The sequence below is a fragment of the Mercenaria mercenaria genome, chromosome 16 (assembly GCF_021730395.1).
Source record: "Mercenaria mercenaria strain notata chromosome 16, MADL_Memer_1, whole genome shotgun sequence".
Lineage (NCBI taxonomy): Eukaryota > Metazoa > Mollusca > Bivalvia > Venerida > Veneridae > Mercenaria > Mercenaria mercenaria.
In genome coordinates, this window is record NC_069376.1 from 29,545,762 (window position 1) to 29,570,527 (window position 24,766).

Here is a 24,766-nt window from a genome sequence, read left to right on the forward strand (position 1 = left end):
CGTATTTTTCAGCATCCTACAGGAGTTGAACACAGGGTTTTAAATCTATATTTCAGAGGGAAAACCTGTAGGTATACAGTTTCCTACAGCAACAAAGTCTTCCCATTTTAAAACAAGCTTTTATCACTTGGATCTGGTATTTTGGTGTTATTTTAATTTACACCCAATTTGAATCGACATCAGCAATAATTGAGCTAATAAGAATTTGCACTCTGCATCTAGTTCCTGTTTTTAGCAGTTCTGAATTTGGAAGCCACTCCTTTTGAGAATAACAGCAAACATCAAACCATCGCAAATACTAATTTATCTACAATCTACAGTAATTTACAATAAGCCTTTCAACCAGAGTAATGATAGATAATCAGGGCCCCCTGTGAGATTATTATTGTTGAAAAATATTTTACTTAAAATATGTTGATTATACAAACAACTGCCTCTAAAAGGTGTTTTTTTTTTAATTGCATATTCATTAGAACCATACAGGAGGCCCTGATAATAAATAATATCGTTTGGAGACAGCACTGTACAGGGATATTCTAACACCCTGATCATGATTTATATTGTTCAGGTACAGCTGTATTGGAGACCCAGATTGTAATCTATACTGTTCAGGGACAGCCCTAAGGGAGGCCCTGATAATAACATATTGCTCAGGGCCAGCGCTAGGGGAGGCCCAGATTATGCTTTATCTATTGTTAAGGGCCAGCCCAAGGGGAGGCCCCCAAGTATGATTTATATTGTTCAGGTACAGCTGTACTGGAGGCCCAGATTGTAATCTAGTATATTGTTCAGTGCCAGCCCAAGGGGAGGCCCGGATTATGATTTATATTGTTCAGGGCCAGCCCAAGAGGAGGCCCGGATTATAATTTGTTATGTTTATGGCCAGTTCTAGAGGTGGTCCTAATTACAATTTAAATAATTCAGGGATAGCCTTAGGTGAGACCCAGATTTAAGGATATCCCTTCTTGTGCAACTGTTATCTAATTGTATACGTGCAATGTTTGGTAATGTGATTACAAGAGGAATGGATAGGTGAACATAACAAAGCAAGTGTCTCAATTTCAATGCTAAATCAAGTTTTCACTCATTAAATGACATGATTTATGGTTAGGTTCATACAGTCATGTTAATTGCAAAATTTCTACAGTTTAAAACTCACAACCCGGCACTTACCCCTTCTTCACAATAAACCATCAGATTCTATACATACATAAGTACTTATCATTTTGGGAAATACCAATTCTGTTAAACATATTCGAGAATTATATACTATTTGACATAAATGAAGACAAAAACTCATCATATACAATTTAAATGTGTTTGTTTTTTCTCAGCTTCTAATAAACATTTAAATGCCGAGTTACATTTTTTTTTATCCAGGCTGTGAATATAAACAAGACAGGTTTCAATATTGTATAAAACATGTCCCCTGAAAGTACCTGAGAAAATAATGTTATAAAGTCTAAAGAAGCATTAAATTCAATAAAAAATAATAGGTTATGAAATTCCAAATAATATGCATATTTCCACTTCATACTCATCTATAGAATTTTTTTTTAATTAGGTGGAAGCTGTTGGAAAAGCTAAGTACAAAAAGATTGTGTGGTGGATGGATTGGGGCAGGGGCATGGGCAGGGGCAGGGCATAAAGGAGATCATCCAAAATATCACAATAACAAAAAGAACTCTTTTAAGCAGGCTAGATATTACAGTCGGCTATACTTTTATAAGCAATACATCACTAAAATTATAAATACTTGGATAAAGCTGATGTTCATGGTCAAATTTGTATATACCTAAATTTGCGCAGCACATTTAAACAAAAACAGTGCATGTCTTTAACAAAATAGGACAAGGAACTGGAAAATGGTTACCGGTGGAGGAGGAAGGGGTATTCCAAATGAAGTATATTTCAACCTGTATTATGAAGCCAGACAAAGGAATAACACAGTCTGGCTGCTAAAGGCAGGTGGCTGCTTAATACAGGTGGCCACTAAGGCAGGTTCAACTGTATCTCAACTTGTGCAACAGATTTAAACCAAAGCTGTGCGGGTCCTTAACAAAATTGAACATGAAAGGAATATAGTGGGACTGGAATGTGGTTTTCTAATACAGGAATCAGGGTAGTCTGTGTGAAGTATACATCATACCTCATCTGTGTTAACCAACTAGAAATCGAAGTTATTATAAGATAACAAATTTAAAAAAAAACAAGAGGGCCAAGATGGCCCTAGGTCGCTCACCTAAGAAACACTCCATAACAGTGTAAAACATGTTTGACCTAGTGATTTCATGGAAACAAATATTCTGACCAATTTTCATTAAGATTGGACCAAAAAATTGGTCTCTTGCGATAAAACAAGCATTTTCTTAGATATGACCTAGTTTTTGACCCTAGATGACCCATGTTCAAACTCGACCTAGATTTTATCAAGGCAATCATTCTGACCAAAATTCATGAAGATCAACTGAAAAATACAGCCTCTATCACATACAGAAGTTTTTTCTTTGATTTGACCAAGTGACCTAGTTTTTGACCTCAGATGACCCATATTCAAATTCGACCTAGATTTCATTAAGGCAATCAACCTGACCAAATTTCATAAATATCAACTGAAAAAAACAGTCTCTATCGCATACACAAGATTTTTCTTTAATTTGACCTAGTGACCTAGTTTTTGACCTCAGATAACCCATATTCAAAATGGACCTAGTTTTCATCAAGGCAATCACTCTGACCAAATTTCATGAAGATCAATTGAAAAATACATCCTCTATTGCATACACAATGTTTTTCTTCGTTTTGACCTAGTGACCTAGTTTTTGACCCCAGATGACCCATTTTCGAAATCAGCCTAGATTTTATCAAGGTAATCATTCTGGCTAAATTTCATGAAGATCAGTTGAAAAATACAGCCTCTATTGCATACACAAGGTTTTTCTTTGATTTGACCTAGTGACCTAGTTTTTGACCCCAGATGACCCATTTTCGAACTTGGTCTAAATTTCATCAAGGCAATCATTCTGACCAAAATTCATGAAGATCAATTGAAAAATACAGCCTCTATCGCATACACAAGGTTTTTACGTGATATGACCTAGTGACCTAGTTTTTGACCCCAGATGACCCATTTTCGAACTCGGCGTAGATTTCATCAAGGTAATCATTCTGACCAAAATTCATAAAGATCAATTGAAAAATACCGCCTCTATCGCATACACAAGGTTTTTCTTTGATTTGACCTAGTGACCTAGTTTTTGACCCCAGATGACCCATTTTCGATCTCGGCCTAGATTTCATCAAGGTAATCATTCTGACCAATATTCATGAAGAAGAATTGAAAAATACAGCCTCTATCGCATACACAAGGTTTTTCTTTGATTTGACCTAGTGACCTAGTTTTTGACCCCAGATGACCCATTTTCGAACTCAGCTTAGATTTCATCAAGGTTATCATTCTGACCAATATTCATGAAGATTAATTGAAAAATACCACCTCTATCGCATACACAAGGTTTTCCTTTGATTTGACCTAGTGACCTAGTTTTTGATATCGAGATGACCCATTTTCGAACCTTGTCTAGATTTCATCAAAGTTATCATTCTGACCAATATTCATGAAGATTAAATGAAAAATACAGCCTCTATCGCATACACAAGGTTTTTCTTTGATTTGACCTAGTGACCTAGTTTTTGACCCGAGATGATCCATTTTCGAACTCGGCCTAGATTTCATCAAGGTTATCATTCTGACCAATATTCATGAAGATTAATTGAAAAATACAGCCTCTATCGCATACACAAGCTAAATGTTGACAGACGACGGACGACAGACGACGGACGATGGACGCCGGACATCGAGCGATCAGAAAAACTCACCTGAGCATTGCTCAGGTGAGCTAAAAAAAAAAAAAAAAAAAAAATGAAGTTGCACCAGAGTATTGCAGTTTTTCTTTTAAATATTCTGACTTACAGAGTATTACAGATTTACCTCAGTTTACACTGTGTGTAAGTTTGAAGACATATTTAAAGGCAGCTTATCAATAGCTTGAGCTCATATTTCAACATACTGTATCAATGTTGAACAATTTGTCAACAGTTTACACATTTCAAGAAAAAACCTTCATTTTTCATTTACAGAAATCAAACATTTCAATTCAGGGTACTTATAATAGGCTATTCAAAGCTGCATAAAAATAATCCAGGTGGCAGATTATCTCCCTTTTAAATGAATAATATTCCAATTTTAAACAGATATACTAGGCTAGTGAGGTTCTAGGGGCAAACTATAATTATATTATTTCTATTCTACAGTGTAAAATCAGTTAAAAGGCATACAGGTATATAATGTTGTTAAATACCAAGTTTCGTTACTTATACAAGGGAGTGAAAAAATTTATCATACCTCCCAGTCTTTCTGGAAGGCAGAATTAGGCCCAAAATGTTCATCTAACATCTCCAAGTCCTCACTGTCATCGTCCTCGATGACAACAAACCCCCGTTTCTCCGGAGTTATCTCCTCCTCATCCCCATAAATTTCTGGCGTCCATTGTACAAAAAATGCATACAGATGATCAACTCTAAAAATAGAAATACAAGAGTCCTTAATGCATTCAGAAACTGCACAAGGAATAGAAATTATTCGGTCACTGTGCACTGAACATTTGACATACTGACCTCAAATCAATAATTATGGGTCATTTACCAGTTATAAGTAACCTCCATATCAAATGTGACCTTAAACCAAAGCATTCTAAAGTTATGTGACCTTGACCTTCGACCTACTGACCTCATCTGCTGGTCGTAATCAACCTCCCTATCAAGTTTCGTGATCCTAGGCTGAAGTGTTCTCAAGTTATCGTCCGGAAACCGTTCAACTGTTCTGGATCACTGTGACCTTGACCTTTGACCTAATGAACTGAAAATCAGGGTCATCTGTTGGTCATGATTAATCTTCCTATCAACTTTCATGATCCTTGGCCCAAGAGTTCTTGAGTTATCATCCAGAAACTGTTTAACTGTTCTGGGTCACTGTGACCTTAACCTTTGACCTACCAAACTGAAAATCAATAGGGGTCATCTGCTGGTCATGACCAATCTCCCTATCAACTTTCATGATCCTAAACCCAATCCTTCTCGAGTTATTATCTGGAAACCGTTTCATTATTCCAGGTCACTGTGACCTTGACCTTTGATCTACTGACTTCAAAATCAATAGGGGTCATCTGGTCAGAACCAACCTCTAATCAACTTTCATGATCCTAGGCCCAAGCGTTCTCAAGTTATCATCCAGAAACCGATTGGTCTACATACTGACCAACATACCTAAACTATGACATCTGCAAAACAATAAATATACCCCTCCTTCGAATGGGGACATAAAAATGGTACAATCAATTCTTTGTCCAAAAACAATGAGTTATAAAGTATTTTTTGTATCTATAAAAAGCAGTAAAACTTTAATTGAAAAATTTTTTTATAAAAAGCCCCTTTACACTTACTTTTCTCTTGGAATTGAGAACCAGTATTCTGACCTCTTCCTTCTCTTGCCATATGACTCTATGGTGTAATTATGGAAGACGTTCTTGTTCTGTGGGGTGCCGAGGCGGAGGCACAAGTATAGAGGTGGGTCCGGATACGACTGGGATTTACGTGGAGCAAACTCTGAAAATGGTAAATGAAACTACAGAACAGAAACATTAAAAGCACTTAAACCTATAAATTATGGGCAATCTAAATGGGTAAAACTTGAGAACAAAATGTCAAAAGCAACACAGATACCATAAAAAAATATACAAGAGGGCCATGAATGTTGCCTGTAAATTGCTCATCTGAGTTACACAGCTTGTTTGAACAGTTTTGGTAAATGGTTAAGCACTGAAAATATCTGTGAAATTATTTTGAAAAAGGTCCAGCGTTATCTGATAACTAAGATTTTCTCTACATAAATATAGGTAGAGATGTTACAACAAGGGATGAAGGACATCCAATGATCCAAAAATGAGCTTAAAAAAATAACAAGAGCTGTCACAGGAGACAGCGCGCTCGACTATTTCGATGCTGGATAGTGAAACTGGGCACATCTGAGGAAACTAGAGCTATCAATGGAGTGTTTAATGACTCCAATTGTGGATGAAGATATTGCACAATAGCCTGAGTCTATGTCAAAAATATCAACTTAAGTAATAATAGAGGTAAAGAGAAAATGTATCACAACACTTTATAAGTATGTCCTAAGCAAAAAGGAGCATAATTCATTAAATATTGGTGCCAGAGTTATGCAGCTTGTGTCATATAGTGTGGGTGATGATGTTGAACAACTATTTTAAGTTTGAATCAAATCCATTCAGTAATAACAGAGACAGAGTGAAAGTGCATCAAAACTTTAACTTAAAATTCTAAGTAAAAAGGGGGAATAATTAATGAAAAATTGGTGCCAGAGTTATGCACCTTGCGTCATAATGGTGTGGGTAATGATGTTGAACAATTGCTTAAGTTTGAATCAAATCCATTCAGTAATAACATAGACAGAGTGAAAGTGCATCAAAACTTTAACCTAACATTCTAAGTAAAAAGGGGAAATAATTCATGAAAAATTGGTCCCAGAGCTATGCACCTTGTGTCATATGATAAGGGTAATGATGCTGAACAATTGCTTAAGTCTGAATCAGATCCATTCAGTAATAACAGAGATAGAGTGAAAGTGCATAAAACTTTAACCTGAAATTCTAAGTAAAAAGGGGAATAATTCATGAAATATTGTGCCAGAGTTATGCATCTTGTGTCATATGATGTGGGTGATGACGCTGAACAACTATTTTAAGTTTGAATCAAATCCATTCAGTAATAACAGAGGTAGAGTGAAAGTGCACCAAAACTTTAACCTGAAATTCTAAGTAAAAAGGGGGAATAATTCATGAAAAAATGGTGCCAGAGTTATGCACCTTGTGTCATATGATGTGGGTGATGATGTTGAACAACTATTCTAAGTTTGAATCAAATCCATTCAGTAATAACAGAGATAGAGTAAAAGTGCATCAAAACTTTAACCTGAAAATCTAAGTGAAAAGGGGGTATAATTCATGAAATATTGGTGCCAGAGTTATGGCCCTTATGTCAGATGATGTGAATGATGATGAGGAATAAGTATTTCAAGTTTGAATCAAATCCATCTAGTAATTACAGAGATAAGTTGAAAAAAGAGAAAGTGCACCAAAACCTTTAACCAAGGTGGGGACGCGGAAAGACGCTGACGCCGACGCCGGGGCGAGTAGGATAGCTCTCCTTATACTTCGTATAGTCGAGCTAAAAAATGAATATTACTTAAGTCAATATATTTTAAGGTAATCAATCTTAATTTTTTCTAAATCACATCATGTTTTTACTGTGTGATTAACACAAGAGAACTGTTGTATATATGTAAGTATTTTTTTTATAAACCAGAGGTTGTTTTTCACGAAAAACATACGTCTTCCACCCCTTACTAAGCAAAAATTGTAAAAAGCAATAAATTAAAGAGCCGTAACTTCAGGGAAAATCACTGAACATTCTAATGATACACACAACTAGGCTTGGCAGTAGTAACTGCTGTGAATTTTGGTTGTGGTACAGGAGAAGTAGCACTGATCAAAGAATTTGACAAATCAAAGGTTAATCACTCTGCTGAAAATCATTTAATCAGAACATTAAGATAATATGCAAAACTATGCTTCACAGTAATCACTAGTGAGATTTGCTGACATTCAGTGTAATTGTATACAGCAAGTAGTGTAAACTCTATAAAATATGACAACTATAGGCTTGGCAGTGATCACTTTTGTGAAGTTTGGTGTAATTCCTTAATTTTGGACGTATCAGAGCAGTTACCTGTACTAGGTAAAATAAGACAAAGCAAGGGCCATAACTCCACTAAAAATCACTAAACCAGAACATGCCGACAATACGCATAATGCGGTTTGGTATTGATAATTCCTTTAAGGTTTGGTGGAATTCCATCCTACAGTAAAGGAGAAGTGGCCAAAACATCATCAAAATTAGTGAATCAATGGCCATTAGTCCCCACTGAGTATTATCAAACTTGAAAAGGCCACCAACAGTTACATGCTCACTTAAGACTTGGCAATGATCACTCAAGGGAAGTTTAGTGTAAATCCACCCAGTGGTCTTGGAGGAGATGTGTGGACAGACTTTGTGACTGACAAATGGATAGACAGATAGACAGACACATGGACAGTACTAAATCAATAAGTCTCCCGCCACTATTATGGGAGACAAAATAAATTTTAACTTTGATGATTTAGCTAATTCATTTATACTTTTTATTTCTCAAAACTGAAAGTATAACTTTACTTAAAACAACGGACAAAACTCTGGTGTAATACCCAGTCTAAGCTTTGTGAACATTAAGTTTATGGCTATTAAGGCTATCATTCTATGATCATGTTAAAAAGCAGTTGGCACAATGATTGTACAGTTATTAAGGGGAAATTGTTTTCAGTCTTGAGATCAATATGACCTTGACCTTTGATATGCGCGCCATAAAATTACAGGAGTTACATTTATTAACCGCACATAAACATCCTATAGACGACTGTATGCAAAAGCATTCTTTAGTTATCGAGTCGCAATAAAGAAAACTGCAACCTTGACCTTTGACCTACTTACTCTCAAAACTGTAGATGTAATCTGCAAACAATGGCAACCAACCTTTGAAGTCTGACCAATGTAGGACCAAGCAGTTTCTAGTTTTCTAGAAGCCGATGGTTTACCATCGGACCATCAATACCCACTCTTATTTGAAAAAGGCCATAATAATTTTGTTTATTTTGAGTGCTAAGACTAACAAAATGAAAACTGCAGAACTACATTAAAAGAGAAAGAGTGGTGTCATGAAAGCCCATGGTCAAACACTTAAGTTTGTCCTTGCTTCTGACTAAGTTTCATGAACATCATAGAGAGATTCATGAGAAGACATACACTTATTACATAGTTAAAAAGTGTTCACAATTTACGCTCTGGCAGCCACTTTTTACGGTCAAGTGGAACAATCTGAATAAACTTTTAGAAAAAAGGTCCATGCAAAGATGCTTTCCACTGAACTTGTCTAACATCAATCAAGACTTTCAAGAGAAAAAAGTTATTTTCAGGTTTTGTTTTATGGTAAGCTGTACTACAGTCAGCTGTAATGTGGAACCAACTGAACACATGGAACCAACCAACTGAACACATGGAAGAAAGAACACATGGAAGAAATGTCTTGTCAATGTTATCAAATTTTTTAGCTCTGGCAGACAAGCAAGCCCATTTAAACAAACTTGCGCAAAAGTCCATTAAAGGATGCTAGAAACCAAGTTTAGTGAAAATCCATCAAACTGTTCATCTGAATAAATCATTTGAAAGGTTATTTCTATCTTTAGCTCTGGTTAATGAAGTACAGTGAAACACCGCTCGCTCGAGCACCTATGACTCGAGCACCCGGGCTCGCTCGAGCAATTCATGTGGTCCCGGCCGATTTCCTTCTATTTTCTATGTGAAATTACCATGGCTAGGTCGAGCATCGATAACTCGATCGCTCGAGCATGACACCTGGTCCCTGTGTATTAATTTGCTCTTTGTTGCTTATGGCAAACTCGAGCAGAGGTGTCAAAATTTTCACACCTTCGGCGGTCAATGTATCGGTTAATTTAAAATGTTCGCACGCCGTGAGAATTGCATGGTCTATTCCCCGACTATCTTAAATGTTTGTTTGTCGGTATATTTGATCTGATAATGATATTAATTATTGATGAAAGGCGGAAGAAAAATTTTATTCATCAAAATTGTTATTAATTATAACTTTTTTTTGCGGGATTAAGAACATAATTATGAGATCTGAATATTTAAATCAACAGTTGTTTGCATGCAAATAAAAGAAATAATACATAAAATTGAGACAATAATTATGAGATCTTAATTTGGAGAAGAAAAATGCGAATTCGATTACAGTATTTCAAATAAAAAAATGTCTTAGCTGTTTCTTCACATGTGCCATTTACGATCTATCATAAATAAAGTTTGTAATACGTTTTTTGAAAATGTCACGAGTGTGTTATTATTACGCATCACTGTTTCCTCTACAAATAGTCTTGATGACAATTGGTAAAACAAACTTCAATTTTCTTCGTATGTTGGTCAATGTTTGGATCGCTCGAAACCATTGATAACTCTAGCATTTTGCTCATCCCCTTGCGACCTCGAGCGAGCGGTGTTTACTGTATAGGTAAATTGGAACATTTGGACAAACTTCTTTTTAAAGGTTCATAACAGGATGCTACCGACAAAAACTGATTTAATTTAATAAATCAGTAGTTTTATGAAAGAAAATGTTAAAATAAAACTGCTGATGTTGGATGCTAGACCATCCACTTCTATTGACACTAACAGCTCTCCCTGAACCTTATGTTCAGACAGGCTAACAAGATGAGAACAAAGAACAGGAAAAAATTAAACTATGGTAATCAAATAACAACATACAGACAGAGCAACTGTCATGCTTGCATACATACAGCGGATTTGTTTCAAGCTATCTGAAAATCCTTTAAAGGGTTTAAAAGACACAGAGTGAATACAGAATACCCCTTACTGTGAATTCATTAATATTCGTGGGGGATTAATTTTCGTGGATTTCGTGGTTGTGTCAAAAACATAAAATTCAATCCCAACAAACAAGTAAAATTCCTATTCATTTTATGTTCAAAAGTTGAAATCCTCGAATTCATATCCCCACTAAATTGCCATTTTGACCAAAACCACGAAATTTCATGCCCACGAAATTAAATGATTTTACAGTATATCTTCTCAAGGTGCAATACTGACCTTAAACGGACATAACTTAACACTTTTTTTATATAGTAACACTCAATAAAATAAAGTAATGTTTACACACAGGGGTCTGGAACAATGTCATTTACAAACAGGTGTATGGAACAATGTAGAGATCTTAAAGTTAAAATTCGCTATCCTAAAAATATTATCTTTAAGGCAATATCTAAATCAAACTGCTGAAAACTAAGCACATGAGAAACACTTTGAGAACAGCATGCATCATGTGAGTAGAAGGCATCAAAGGGCAGCAGAAATTAAATTTCCACAGAACAACAACAGTCTTACAACAAATCCTTGTCTTACACCAAGATATACCTGCAACTAAACATACATAAACATATATATGTATATACAAAGCAGTAAGCACATATACAATTTTTCTAATGCTAATGTTACACTACACTGTAACAGTTGTAAAATTGTATTTATATTAACGCGATTAACAGGCAAAAAGCAATATGTTTATCTGTAAGTGCAAGATTCCAATATATGTTTTCAGCCAGTTTTTAATCCAATTTCAATTGGTCAATCAATATTGAAGCTAAGTCAACAGTTCAATGCTTTTACTGAAACCAAAAAGCATTTTACTGAATCCATCTTAACTTGCTATATTATACTATGTAATCAAAGGCATAGTTACAAATTTGACCCTTATCTACTGTGAAATCATTAATATTCCTGGGGGACTAATTTTCGTGAATTTTGGTGTTGAGTCAATCCACGAAATTTAACCCCAACAAACAAGTAAAATTCCATTTAATTTTATGTTCAAAAGTTGAAACTCACGAATTCATGTCCCCAAAATATTGCAACTTTGACCAAAACTATGAAATTTCCTGCCAAACAAATTAAACGATTTTACAATATTTAGCAATGGTTTTAAATATTCAACAGAAACTTTTTAAGAGGCCAACAATTCCCATACTTTCTATCAGAAAAATTATTTGTTGAGACCCTTACCTCCAAAAGAAATGTTTGTTTGTTTTGGGTTTAATGCCATTTTTCAACAGTATTTCAGTCATATAATGGTGGGCAGTTACCTAACCAGTGTTCCTGGATTCTGTACCAGTACAAACCTGTTCTCTGCAAGTAACTGCCAACTTCCCCACATGAATCAGAGGTGGAGGACGAATGATTTCAGACACAATGTCTTTTATCAAATTGTCACAGAGAACATACGCCCCGCTTGGGAATCGAAGTCACGTCTCTGCGATTCCATAGACCAACGCTCTCCCTACTGAGCTAAGCGGGCGGGCTGAAAATGTGATCAAGTGATCATGGGTGCAAATTGTATGTGCCTGGTGGCTGGTTGAAATCAACAACCACATCAGAATTTGCCAAGAACTCTATAAACATCTGAGCTAACTAGGCAGTCCATGGAAAGCCTCTACTATACACTATAAAAAATTTACAACACCTTGGTCTTAAAATAATTCCAACGAGAGCTGTCCGTAAGACAGCGCGCTCGACTTTTCTCAGTGCTTGACTCTGAATTAGAGCTTTACCTGTAAAAAAAATTCCAAGTTAAAAAGGGACATAATTCTGTTCAAATTCAAACCAGAGTTATGGGAATTGTGTCTCCTGGTGTATACTTTGATAGAAAATAACTACTTTGAGTTTCAAGTCAAAAGCTTTAATAGTAACAGAGATATTTGACTTTATCAAAAAAATAATAATAAAATTCTAAGTTAAAAAGGGGCATAATTCTGTCAAAATTCAAATCAGAGTTACGGGAATTTGTCTCCTGGTGTAGACTTTGATAGTTTATAACTATTTTGAGTTTCAAGTCAAAAGCTTTAATAGTAACAGAGATATTTGACTTTATCAAAAATTTTATCAAAAATTTTAACAAAAAATTCTAAGTTAAAAAGGGGCATAATTCTGTCAAAATTCAAACAGAGTTATGGGGATTGTTTCTCCTGGTGTAGACTTTGATGGTAAATAAGTATTTTAAGTTTCAAGTCAAAAGCTTTAATAGTAACAGAGATATTTGACTTTACCAAAACTTTTAACAAAAAATTCTAAGTTAAAAAGAGGCATAATTCTGTCATTCTGTGGGGATTGTTTCTTCTGGTGTAGATTTTGATGGTAAATAAGTATTTTAAGTTTCAAGTCAATAGCTTTGACAGTAACAGAGATATTTGACTTTATCAAAAACATTAACCAAAAATTCTAAGTTAAAAAGGGGCATAATTCTGTCAAAATTCAAACCAGAGTTATGGGGATTGTTTCTCCTGGTGTAGACTTTGATAGTAAATACCTATTTTAAGTTTCAAGTCAATAGCTTTGATAGTAACAGAGATATTTGACTTTATCAAAAACTTTAACCAACGGCGACGCCGACGCCGAGGCGAGTGCAATAGCTCTACATTTTCTTCGAAAAGTCGAGCTAAAAATAATGGTAAAAAAATAAATATAAAACACTGCATCTAGTATAGTAAACAATATCTTGCTGACAAGCATAATGCAAGCATTCATATATAAAATATCAAATACAGTCAAACCTGTATTAAGCAGCCAACCAAGGCAGCAACATAATCTGGCTGCTTAAGGCAGATGGCTCCTTTACGTTTAAACTAGAGCTGTCACAGGTGTGACGAATTATACCCCCACAATACGTCCTTGTCACAGAAGCAAGCCAATGTCAAAGTCGAACCCCAAAATCAATAGGGGTCATCTACTGGTCATGATCAACCTCCCTATTTAGTTTCGCGATCTTAGGCCTCAAGTTATCATACGGAAATGATTAAACTGTTCTGAGTTACTGCGACCTTGACCTTTGTCCTACTGATCTCAATATCAATAGGTGTCATCTGCTGGTTATGGCCATCCTTCCTATCAACTTTCATGATCCTAGGCCCAAGCATTCTCAAGTTATCATCCAGAAATTGTTTAACTGTTCTGGGTCACTGTGACCTTGACCTTTGACCTACTGACCTCAAAATCAATAGGGGTTACCTGCTGGTCACGATCCTAGGCCCAAACGTTAACAAGCTATCATTCGGAAACCGATTAACTGTTTAGGGTCATTGTGACCTTGACCCTTGACCTACTGACCTTAAAGTCTAACTTGAACTGTATTTTATGATATTACATCTGTGTACCAAAAATTATTACCCTAGGCCCAAGCATTACCAAGTTATCCGGAAACTGTTTAACTGTTCCAGGTCACTGTGACCTGACCTTTAACCTACTGGCCTCAATGTCAAACGACCTGTATTTTATGATGTTACACCTGTGTACCAAAAATTATTATCCTTGGCCCAAGCTTTCTCAAGATATCATCCAGAAACCTTTTAACTGTTCTGTGTAACTGTGACCTTGACCTTTGACCTCAAAGTCGAACTTGGCCTGTATTTTATAATGTTACACCTGTGTAACAAAAACTATTTAAATCTGTCAAACCTTTCATGAGTTATTGTCTGTAAAACATTAAAACCAATGGACTGACAAGATCACTCCTATAAACTCCCCCAAACTTCATTTTGTGGAGGTATAATTAGAACAAAAACTTTAATTGGAAAGTCAGCTGACTGGCTGCTTAAAGCAAGAAGCAGTCTAAAACAGGTGGTCACTGCTGCAGGTTCAACTGTACTTGTGTTTTTCACAATTATACTCTGAACTTTTCATACTTACTGTCATAATCCATTGTCAGTAAGTCTGGTTTTTCATCCATTGTAACGGCACTTTCTACTGCCACATTACTAGATGGCGCCTGATCTCCATGACGACTCATTTTACCACGTCTTTTTCCTGTTGGAGCTGCAGACACAGTGGGAACGTCATAGTGTGTTTCATTTTTAGGTTCTTTAGAGTCAATTTTGGACTCCGGCATTTTTAAGTCTGATAATGAATCAATAAGCACATCCTTTATGTCTTTGATACTACTGTCTGAAGCATGTCTCTGGAAGAAGCCAGTTGCATAGTTTACAAAAGCACTCAGATGAGGAGTTGGGCTGAAAGGCCCCAAAGAACTGGTTGAAGCTGATCTTGTTTTTTCAACCTCTTTGTTCTCAACATTCAAACCACTATCAACAAGATCAGTATCTGACTTAGAAATTTGGGAAAATTCATCCACGCTCAGTTTTGACAGTGTATTTGCAGTTTTCTCCACTGACTGCACAGTTACCTCCCCATTGGCATCCTCTTCAACAGGGAGATAAACAATATTTCCTATTCTTGTTTCTTTATCTCCATTTTCATTTTCCGACTGAGTTTTACTATTTTCCTGTGCTTTATTATCTGTATGTTCATCTCCAGTATTAACAGTTTCTTTTACTTCATCAGTCTTTGTTTTATCAGTATCTTCTAAATCCAGCAAAGTTTCCAGCCCTGGAGAAATCTTCTCCTTACCTGGAGACACTGTGTCAGTTTCCGGTAGAGAAAAAGACACAGATAACTTTTTCTGACCTCTACCATCAAGTCTTGGACTAGATTTCACTCTTGTTCCATTTCCACTACCTGCTTCATCACCTCCATTATCTACAGTGTCTGTATCACCATTACCTTCACTGAACACATTGTCATTTGTTTTATCACTAATTCTATCATCAGTTACTTTAGAATCATCATTAGCATGTACTTCATCTTGTCTCCCTTTATTCATTTCTTCATTAAGTTTAGTAGAGTCAGCCTCATCACCAGAAACTGACTCTAATCTGTCATTAGTAACACCTTTTCCACAAGAGCAGACACTTTCTGACTTATTGAGAGGGTTTCTAAGAATGTTTTTCAGGTTTTCTGAGAGGGATGAGGAAATGTGTTTGGATTGGTCTGTCTTTTGTGAAGACAAGAGTATCTCTTTTGCCATTGGACAAGCTTTGTCATGATATACCTCTGGTTTAGGATAACTTGATCCATCTTCCCTGAAACATTTTAACAAATGTTATACATCAAAGAAAAACAGGATTTCTGTGTCCTCTTGGACAAGTGTTACAGCAAGTTCAACTCACCCAGAGTCGATTTCTGTAAGTATTATGTTCGTTTGTTTTGGGTTTAAAACCGTGTTTCAACGGTATTTCAGTTATGTAACAGCAGGCAGTTGAAATGACCAGTGTTCCTGGATTCTGTATCAGTATAAATCTGTTCTCTACAAGTATCTGCCAACTTCCCAACATGAATCAGGTGGAGTATGAATGATTTCAGACACTTGTATCAAATCGTCATGGAGAAAATGCGCCTCGCCCGGGGAATGAACTCAACCCCGTGATCCATAGATCTGCACTCTCCCTACTGAGCTAAGTGGGCAGGCTCACAAGTATTATGAGCAGACAAGTGTCAAATCCTGTAGTATGCTACATCATTACTAAATGTGGACTGTAAGTTCAGTTTGTAAGTCCTTTTATTAGCTAAAGCATAACAAAAAGCCTGAATGTCAATCAACTGTTCTTCCAAGACCTTGGAATATCCCAAAATTCTTAAACCTAGAACCAGCAGATTTTATGGCTACTATTTCTGATCAGACTTTCTGTAGGGCCCTTGTGAGCAAGTGGTAAAGCTCTCTGGCTTCAAAACTTATATCACTAACCTTCTACTGGTGTAAGCTGTCCCAGTACTCCATTCTTGTTTGTCAGAAAGCTACTAGCCTGACATATTGTCCTGCGGTTCAACCCATATTGCATGTAAATTACTGAGGTTAACCTTTATCATGCTGGACACCATTGATTCTGCTTTTGCGACCAGTGTAGATCATGATCAGCCTGCACATTCATGCAGTCTGATCAAGATCTGCACTGTTCAACATTCAGTCAGTATCTTTTTGGTAAGCACCCCTTTTAACAGTAAATGATACTGTCCAAATTGAAAGATGGACAAGTTCACTATAGAAATTTAGCAAGGTAAGGATTAATGTATAAAGCCGCTTTTGGGGCATTGCTCTGCTATTAAAGCTGGAAATGAGCTATATTCATTAGAGGTCTGAGTGGTGAAACAAGACTTACTGTCTCTTTCCTCGTAATTTCATGGCGGCAATGTCATGGTACATGGCTGCGCTGATTATCATGTCCATAGGTGCTATCATGCCATACTTCTCGGCACCGTGCTCTAGAACTAATGGATCTGAGACATCTGGGTCAAACATTACAGCATTTGGGGTCACCAGCAGCGTTCCTTTTACAACTCCCTGAAAAAGATATATAAGAGTTCTATCATTTCAAAACTGAATTGACATTCTTGTATTTTTGTGCATATAGTGTACAGTATGTCTAAGTAGTTAATATTAGGGGGAGCAAGTAAAATTAGCCACTTTAAAGTGCAGGTGGCTTGTCTGAACATTTCAGCATTCCTATATTGTACTGTTATTTACAGTAATATGTTAACTACTGATATATCGCAAGCTGTCACTACAGTATGTATCGTCTGATATAATCTTTTATCAGTGCTCAATATTCTATGAAACATGAAGAATGTATTTTCTCCACGACAACAGCTGCTGCTATAACAAAAATAGTTCATCTGTCTAAAGAAACATTTTCTGGGCATCAGTATAGTTTGTATTACTATATACTTATTTAACTTAAATGGCTTGCTGGTCAATAAAATTATTTAATGACTCCTTAAATGAATCATCAGTCCATGGTTACCGTAATATAACAATTTTGTTATATACAGGAATTATGTAGGAATTACGTAACACTATATAATAAGCATATATTTGATGATGACAGTAAATATTATGCATGTATTTTATACAATTTTTTCTTAAAGATGTACTATGCACATCATTCACTAAAACTATTTGATCATTAGGTACTGATTTATAACTAGAAAATACTTATTCATCATATTTAATTCTGATAAATATATAAACTTACTATGTATGTAGAGCCTGCAACATAAAGAAATGTTTCCTAGTTAAAGAATTTCCTGTTTTTGACTGGTATAACATGAGCTGCGCCATGAGAAAACCGACATAGTGCATTTGCAACCAGCATGGATCCAGACCAGCCTGCGTATCCGCTCAGTCTGGTCAGGATCCATGCTGTTCGCTAACAGTTTCTCTAATTGCAATAGACTTTGAAAGCGAACAGCATGGATCCTGACCAGACTGCGCTGATGCGCAGTCTGGTCTGGATCCATGCTGGTCGCAAACGCACTATGTTGGTTTTCTCATGACGCAGCTCACATATTCATAGTTACTGTATTACTTGTACAGGTTGTGTATTAAGTTGTGTTCATATTTTAAAATCTGAAAAATGTGCATAATATATCTTTAAGAATTGGCTAAAATATTTATATGGATTATACGGTTATACAAAATTATATATTTCATATTTACATGATACTGTTATGGTTGGTAAAGGTATATTGTTTATACTGTATGAATTATAATGTATATATGATTTAAAGAAAAATACAGTCATGTAGAATTTTCTTTCAACATAATAATAATTTCAGTACAATAAAAATTATGATTTTTTTTTAAGATTGTTGACCCTTAATACCATTCTGCAATTTCTGTGTAACTACTTAATATTTGTTAGGCAATTTTGCATTCTTCAAACAAAAATAGAAAAAACAACACATTCTTTGGATGTAAATATAGCTCAACGCAGATAATATTTATTATGTTTTTTCCATCAAAACCGGAGAATGCTGAAATGTATACTGAAAATACATAATTTGCAGATTATCATTATATGTCCACTACCTTAATTAAATAAAGACGTCTTTACTCAAGAGCTAATCAAGAGAAATTCCTATAAAGACATATACATGTTCTAGCATAAGTATTTATGAAACGTTCAGGGTTTATAGTGAGACAAGTAATGTACAGAGTAAGATTGAGAATTAAAAAATTTCTTGGATTCAACATCACAATGTCAGAATTATAGGTCAAAAGGTGTCTTTCAAGCATTTCATGGTGGAGTTGGTGCCCCTCCGAGCATTATTTCAGGCATGGGTAGTACTGTCAACCTTTTGCAGGCCAGCTTCATAACATGTAAAGCAAGGTTTCAAATGCACAGTGGTGGGAGACAGCAGATTCAAGGTCATCAACCTTAACCACTAGGCCACATAAGCACGGAGGGGTAACAAAAGACTGTTGCAAATGACTGACATTATATGAATTCTTATACAATCATGTTTCAAACTTCCTTAGGTACCATGCTTCTATGCATACAAAGTTCTGTACAACTACAAATAATATCTTGTCTAAACATATTTTATAATCAAAAAGTCTATGTCAATGTACTATAACACTGTACTGCAAACAAGAATAGATTATATCATTTGAGTTTTTCACGTATATTGGTCTTTCCTGCAATGGTAAAACTCTTAAAGGCAAGACTGATTAATTCTCAGTTTGATCAAACCAGCAGACTAGACACAGAATGATCATGGATACTCCTCTTTTTCTGGGTTAATTTCCAATTCCATGCAATTACCATATTTGACTATGTAAAATGCACATTTTTGATGCTCATTTTTTTTAAGTGTGTTATATATAATTCAGTCAGTAAATTTTTCGTGAACACTCCTTTGAATAATATACTATTATTAAATGATATTGGCCAAATTAAATGACAGACCAGTCCATTTTAGAAATTTAGCAGGGTAATGGTTAAAGACTATTTTAAGGAGTTATAGCTGTATTTAAATAATAATTTTTGTACTTAAAATATATTTATTGTAAATTTTCCTTTTCTCTGTTATAATGTTGTCTGCAATTTTCATCTGAAACTGACCAGACAGTCCAGTACATGTTGCTGAGGGATACAAAATGGAACTAAGGCTTTGACATTTCAACTAAATTAACCCTTACCTTGCTAAATTTCTATAATGAACTTGTCCATCATCCAATTTGGACAGTACCATTAACTGTTAAAAGGGACACATACCTAAAAGATACTGACTGAATAGCGAACAGTGAAGATCATGATCAGACTGCACGGAGGTGCAGGCTGATCATGATCTGCACTGGTCGCAAAGGCAGAACCAATCGTGTCCAGCATGATAAGGGTTAACATTTGGTCACTACAAATCCTTAAATTCCTAAATCTTTTTCACTTTCTTCATTGCATATCTGATAATTTTATTCACAGAAAAGATGGAAAATCTTTCTCATTCCAGCCAAACATTTACCAGCATATTATAAATTGGTGCGCATTATACACAGTCAAATACAGTACTCTTTGAAAGCATCCCTTTTGTATTATTCCAAAAGCATGAACTCTGATATTATCTTGCATAACACTACATTCATCTTATTTTCTAACTCACATAAAAAAAATCTTGTCTATCAAATCACTATTTGTCCAGGAACATGCATTTTACAGAAATCTGATTCACTAACTGTTCAAACTAGGGTCACTCATTTTGTGCTCAGGTTCTAGCCTAGATTTTTGCCAAGAAAAAAAAACTGGACACATTAGCGCAGGAACTGTACAACTTAAAGTCATTGTGAGCAGTTATAAAAGATAAAAGAATACTATACCCTATATACCCCAATTAAACCCCTCCTCCTAATAAAAGCCTCCCACTCAACCCCATATTTTCAATAAGAAAACAAGACTTTTTTTTTTCAGTTAATTCAAAATTGATCCATTAATTTTAAACTTTATATTTACTGAAAAGAAATCCTGAAGGTCTTAATAAATGCCCCTTTTTGCAAAATGTACCCCCAACCTAGGAACGGTAAGGGAATATACTTGGGTTTTTTTTCCATAGAAATCACATTATTATAGGACCGGTCCTATAAAATTAATTTCAAAATCAAAGAAAAAAATAATCTTTTCCTTGTTTTGAGTATTACATTTGACTTTAAGTTATTAAGCTTCTGCGATGATGGGGTACAATCTGAACATAAGTCTTAGTCACACTACACTGTATAGGGTTAACGGACGACTTACGTATAACAAAATTTTCAATCCGTTTGTGTCTGTTCGCATGCGTTTCTCGTGCAGGGCATGCGCTCCTTGTCCGGCGACGTTCGTTTCATCCGGTGGAAGGTTTTGAGCATGTTCAAAATTTAGAACATACACCACCGGACAAAACTTACCTTTAGATGTATGGTAGCAATGCACTGATATGCGTTTTGTTCGTTACTCGTGCGTTCCCTTTTCTGTGCTTGTACGGTTTGCATCCGTTCTTGTCCGGTGGACCTGATTCATGGCCGGACTACCACCGTACATGCAACGATTGTAACACATGTTCAACGGACGATAACTGACAAGAACGTTTTGTCAGTTTCTCATGTGTTGCACTTCCATTTTACGCGGTACAAATCCGTTACTAGTATGGTGATATCCGTTAATTGAACGTTGATCATACTGTATATGTGCGTTAATCTTGCGGTCATTGTGCATTTTATGCGCCCCATACACCGACCGCCCGAGCACCAAGCAGCAGCGGGGGATACCTTTCGCCACCAGATAACTTTCTGCCGCAGTTTTTTTATACGTTTGGCGTCCGATAACGCTTCACTGTGTAGCGTGACTGACACATTAACCATGTATTGCAAAGTACAGAAGATTAGAACAGAGATTTTTTAACACTGTGATTTTTAAAAAATTCCTTACAATATACAGTTGAAATTTAGTACCTCGAACTCTCTTATCTCCAAATTCTGTCTATCTCAAAGACATTTTCAAGCTACGTCCCGAAAACGCATGATATATCATTTTTATGTCAAACTGTGCTTATCTTGCTATAAAATGCTTGGTCCCTTGGAATTCGAGATATCGAGTTTCAATTGTAATCAATATTAATCAAAATTTCAGAAATAAAATTTTATTACTAAATAATCATGATTCTGCCTTTAAGATTTAACATTAAATTTAATTTCTCACTAAGCAATTTTGAAAAATTAAAATGCACAAAAACGGTTATAATGGTCAATAAAAAATGCTTAGTAAGAAAAAAAAATAACCGTTCATAAGTTAAACTATTAGATGATTAAGTTTTTCCGCCAAAAAAGGATAATGAAGTATTGTCGAGCATTTTATATATAGATAGTTACCTTCTTTGGATGTGTCTTATAAATCTATCATAATATAAAAGAGAGAAATGGAAATAAACAAAATGTAGGTTAATCATAAATACCATAACCATTCTTCAACGCTATAATAAATGTACAAATATGAAGGAATGACATGGTATAGTAGAATGGGTAATATACGGATGGTTTTATTTTCCGCTAATATTTAGAAAACAGAGCGATGCACAAATTCAAAACACTCATGAATTTTAAGATGGTGGACCCATTATGACAATCGGCAACATCCGTTCAGTTACGTATTCTATGTGTGCAGCTTTTTTACATAGCACGTTCTGACGTTTAGCTATCTTTCATCCAACATAGCAAAGAGTACATAATGGCATGGAAATTGACGAAGGTCGTAATAGGTTCATTACCTTAAGAGTGTCTAAATAATTCGGAAGCAAGAATTCTTCACAATGCGAATAAATCTGCTGTTTTTCAACAAGTGAAACAAGAGCTGTCTCCATAGGATGACACATGCCCCCGATGGCACTTTGAATGAATAGTTATGGCCGATGTTAGAGTTTAGGACCTTTGACCTACGGACCTGGGTCTTGCGCGCAACACGTCGTCTTACTGTGGTACACATTCATTCCAAATAATTTTAAAATCCATGCATGAATGACAAAGATATGGACCGGACACGCCCATCAATGCACTATCATGAAATATGACCTTTAACATCTAAGTGTGACCTTGACCTTTGAGCTACGGACCTGGGTCTTGCGCATGACACGTCGTCTTACTGTGGTACACATTCATGCCAAGTTATTTGAAAATCCATCCATGGATGACAAAGATATGGACCAGACACGAATGCACTATCATGAAAAATGACCTTTAACGTCTAAGTGTGACCTTGACCTTTGAGCTACGGACCTGGGTCTTGCGCGCGACACGTCGTCTTATGTGGTACACATTCAAGTTATTTGAAAATCCATCCATCGATGACAAAGATATGGACCGGACACGAAAATTGCGGACAGACTGACAGACAGACCGACAGACGGTTCAAAAACTATATGCCTCCCTTCGGGGGCATAATAAAAGTGATGCAAAAATTACAAAATCTACAATATACACGTTTAATTATATGGATGCCATTCTGTTCTGTGCTGTTACATATAGAAAGCCATTCTGGTCTCTGCCATTATATGGAAAGCCATACTTGTCTCTCATTCTTTCTTGACATAATATTACATAGCACAATATTTGATATAACACGGTCCACATTCATCAATGTTTTTTAGTCTAAATGTAGTCTTAAGAATTAACTTTTTTACATGATAGGTCATATGGCAACTTTCCAGCTTAAATGGTGGAGGAAGACCCCAGGTGCCCCTCCGTGCATTATTTCATCACGAGCGGGCACCTGGGTAGAACCACCGACCTTCCGTAAGCCAGCTAAATGGCTTCCTCACATGAAGAATTCAACGCCCCGAGTGAGGCTCTAACACACATCGATGATGGGCAAGTGATTTGAAGTCAGCGACCTTAACCACTCGGCCACGGAGGCCCCAGAATTAACTTTTTGCTTTGTCATTGTTAAACAAGCATGTTGGTAATGAAATTTTGTGTTTTGCATGATAGTACTGATCACTCTAAGACTTAACAAAATATTTTAGAACTATAAATGCTTAAAATATTTATAGCAACTTGAATAGTTGCTGTCTTAAGTCAAGACTAAGTTTGAGACTTGAAACTTCGATGAATATGAACCCTGGTCACAGCTATTCTATGAAAATGCGTAACAGTCTTGTCACAGACTAAGCAAATTATATATATGTCTTAAAAGGTGTCAGAATAAAAAAGATATAAAATCTGCCTATAAGTGCAGTATCTATAAAGCAGCATCATTTAAACATTTTTTTCTAAAAGCATTGTGGGTAATTGCAATTCCAACTCTATTTGTTACAAGAAATCTGATTGGTCAAGAGAGACCATGATTGTGACAAGATTTAAGACAGTTTCATAGTCCAGCAGAGAGCCAAGTAGGATCTTTTCAAATAAACAATTAAAAAGATGTGAATCACACCGATTATAAAGCTTTTCAACAATAAAATTATGATAAAATAATCGAGAAGAACCAAAAAAAAAAAAAACAGTACACAGTAGCAGGTTTTTTTTCGAATAGTCAAGCTAATAAAAATGTAGAATAAGCATAAATTGTTAGAGTTTAATGCATTATTATACCATACAAACAATTCAATCTGCTTTACCTTGAGGTTGATATATTTATAACATGGATAAAGTTCAATCTATGAAATGTGGGCAGACATATTTGGCAAACACTGTCTCAGAAAGTGTGAATCAAATAGTAATTTACTTGTTATTTACAACATGGCCCCTAGTCATCAATATTCCAAGTTTAGACTTTGAAATGCTACTCTATTTTTTATTAAATACCTATAGCTGTTTGAGGGTTACTTGTTCATATAACTAGAGCTGCTTTTGAGAAAACAAATGTCTCCCACAACTGCCTAATCATTTAAGTGATTCAATGTGGTTTGGATGAGTGGTTTCTATAGTGATTCAAAGTGGTTTGGGTGGTTTCGGTGAGTGGTTCCGATCAGTAATTCTAGGGCCATAATTCAAAAGTACCAAGGCCAATTCGGCTAGTTATCGAACTTGGCCAAGGACTTACTGGCAAACACATTTTGTAGTTTGGTGAAGATCGGATGAGAAATGTTCGACTTAAAAGAGTGCAGACAAGACTTGTGACAGACAGGAAGAAACACACACACACACACACACAGACAGGAGTACATCAATATGCCTCCCACACCACTATGTGGTGGGAGACATAATTACAACATGAGGACCAAGATGACCATAGACCGCTCACCTGAGATTCACATATCAAAAGAGTAACAATTTTGGTACAGTCATCCAATAAACATTTTTTCAAAATAACTTTGAAAACTA

The 24,766-nt window shown here is 35.8% G+C and overlaps 1 protein-coding gene across 12 annotated transcripts in view; it reads right to left on the reverse strand.

The window, feature by feature from the left end:
- LOC123543400 (nuclear receptor coactivator 7-like) overlaps positions 1 to 24,766 on the reverse strand; it is a 97,028-nt gene that overhangs the window by 14,926 nt on the left and 57,336 nt on the right. For 8 of the 12 annotated variants that reach the window (XR_008367794.1, XM_053526523.1, XM_053526521.1 and 5 more), the window contains 6 exons: positions 21,821 to 21,844; positions 16,803 to 16,984; positions 14,500 to 15,728; positions 5,502 to 5,664; positions 4,406 to 4,580; positions 2,150 to 2,167 (listed from right to left, as the gene is read on the reverse strand). Coding sequence is in view for 11 of the 12 variants with exons in the window: in XM_053526523.1 (XP_053382498.1) it covers positions 2,150 to 2,167; positions 4,406 to 4,580; positions 5,502 to 5,664; positions 14,500 to 15,728; positions 16,803 to 16,984; positions 21,821 to 21,844 (1,791 nt within the window). In the remaining variant the exon portion in view is untranslated. The remainder of the gene's footprint in view (positions 1 to 2,149; positions 2,168 to 4,405; positions 4,581 to 5,501; positions 5,665 to 14,499; positions 15,729 to 16,802; positions 16,985 to 21,820; positions 21,845 to 24,766) is intronic. The other 4 variants (XM_053526519.1, XM_053526527.1, XM_053526520.1 and 1 more) reach the window with 3 other exon arrangements.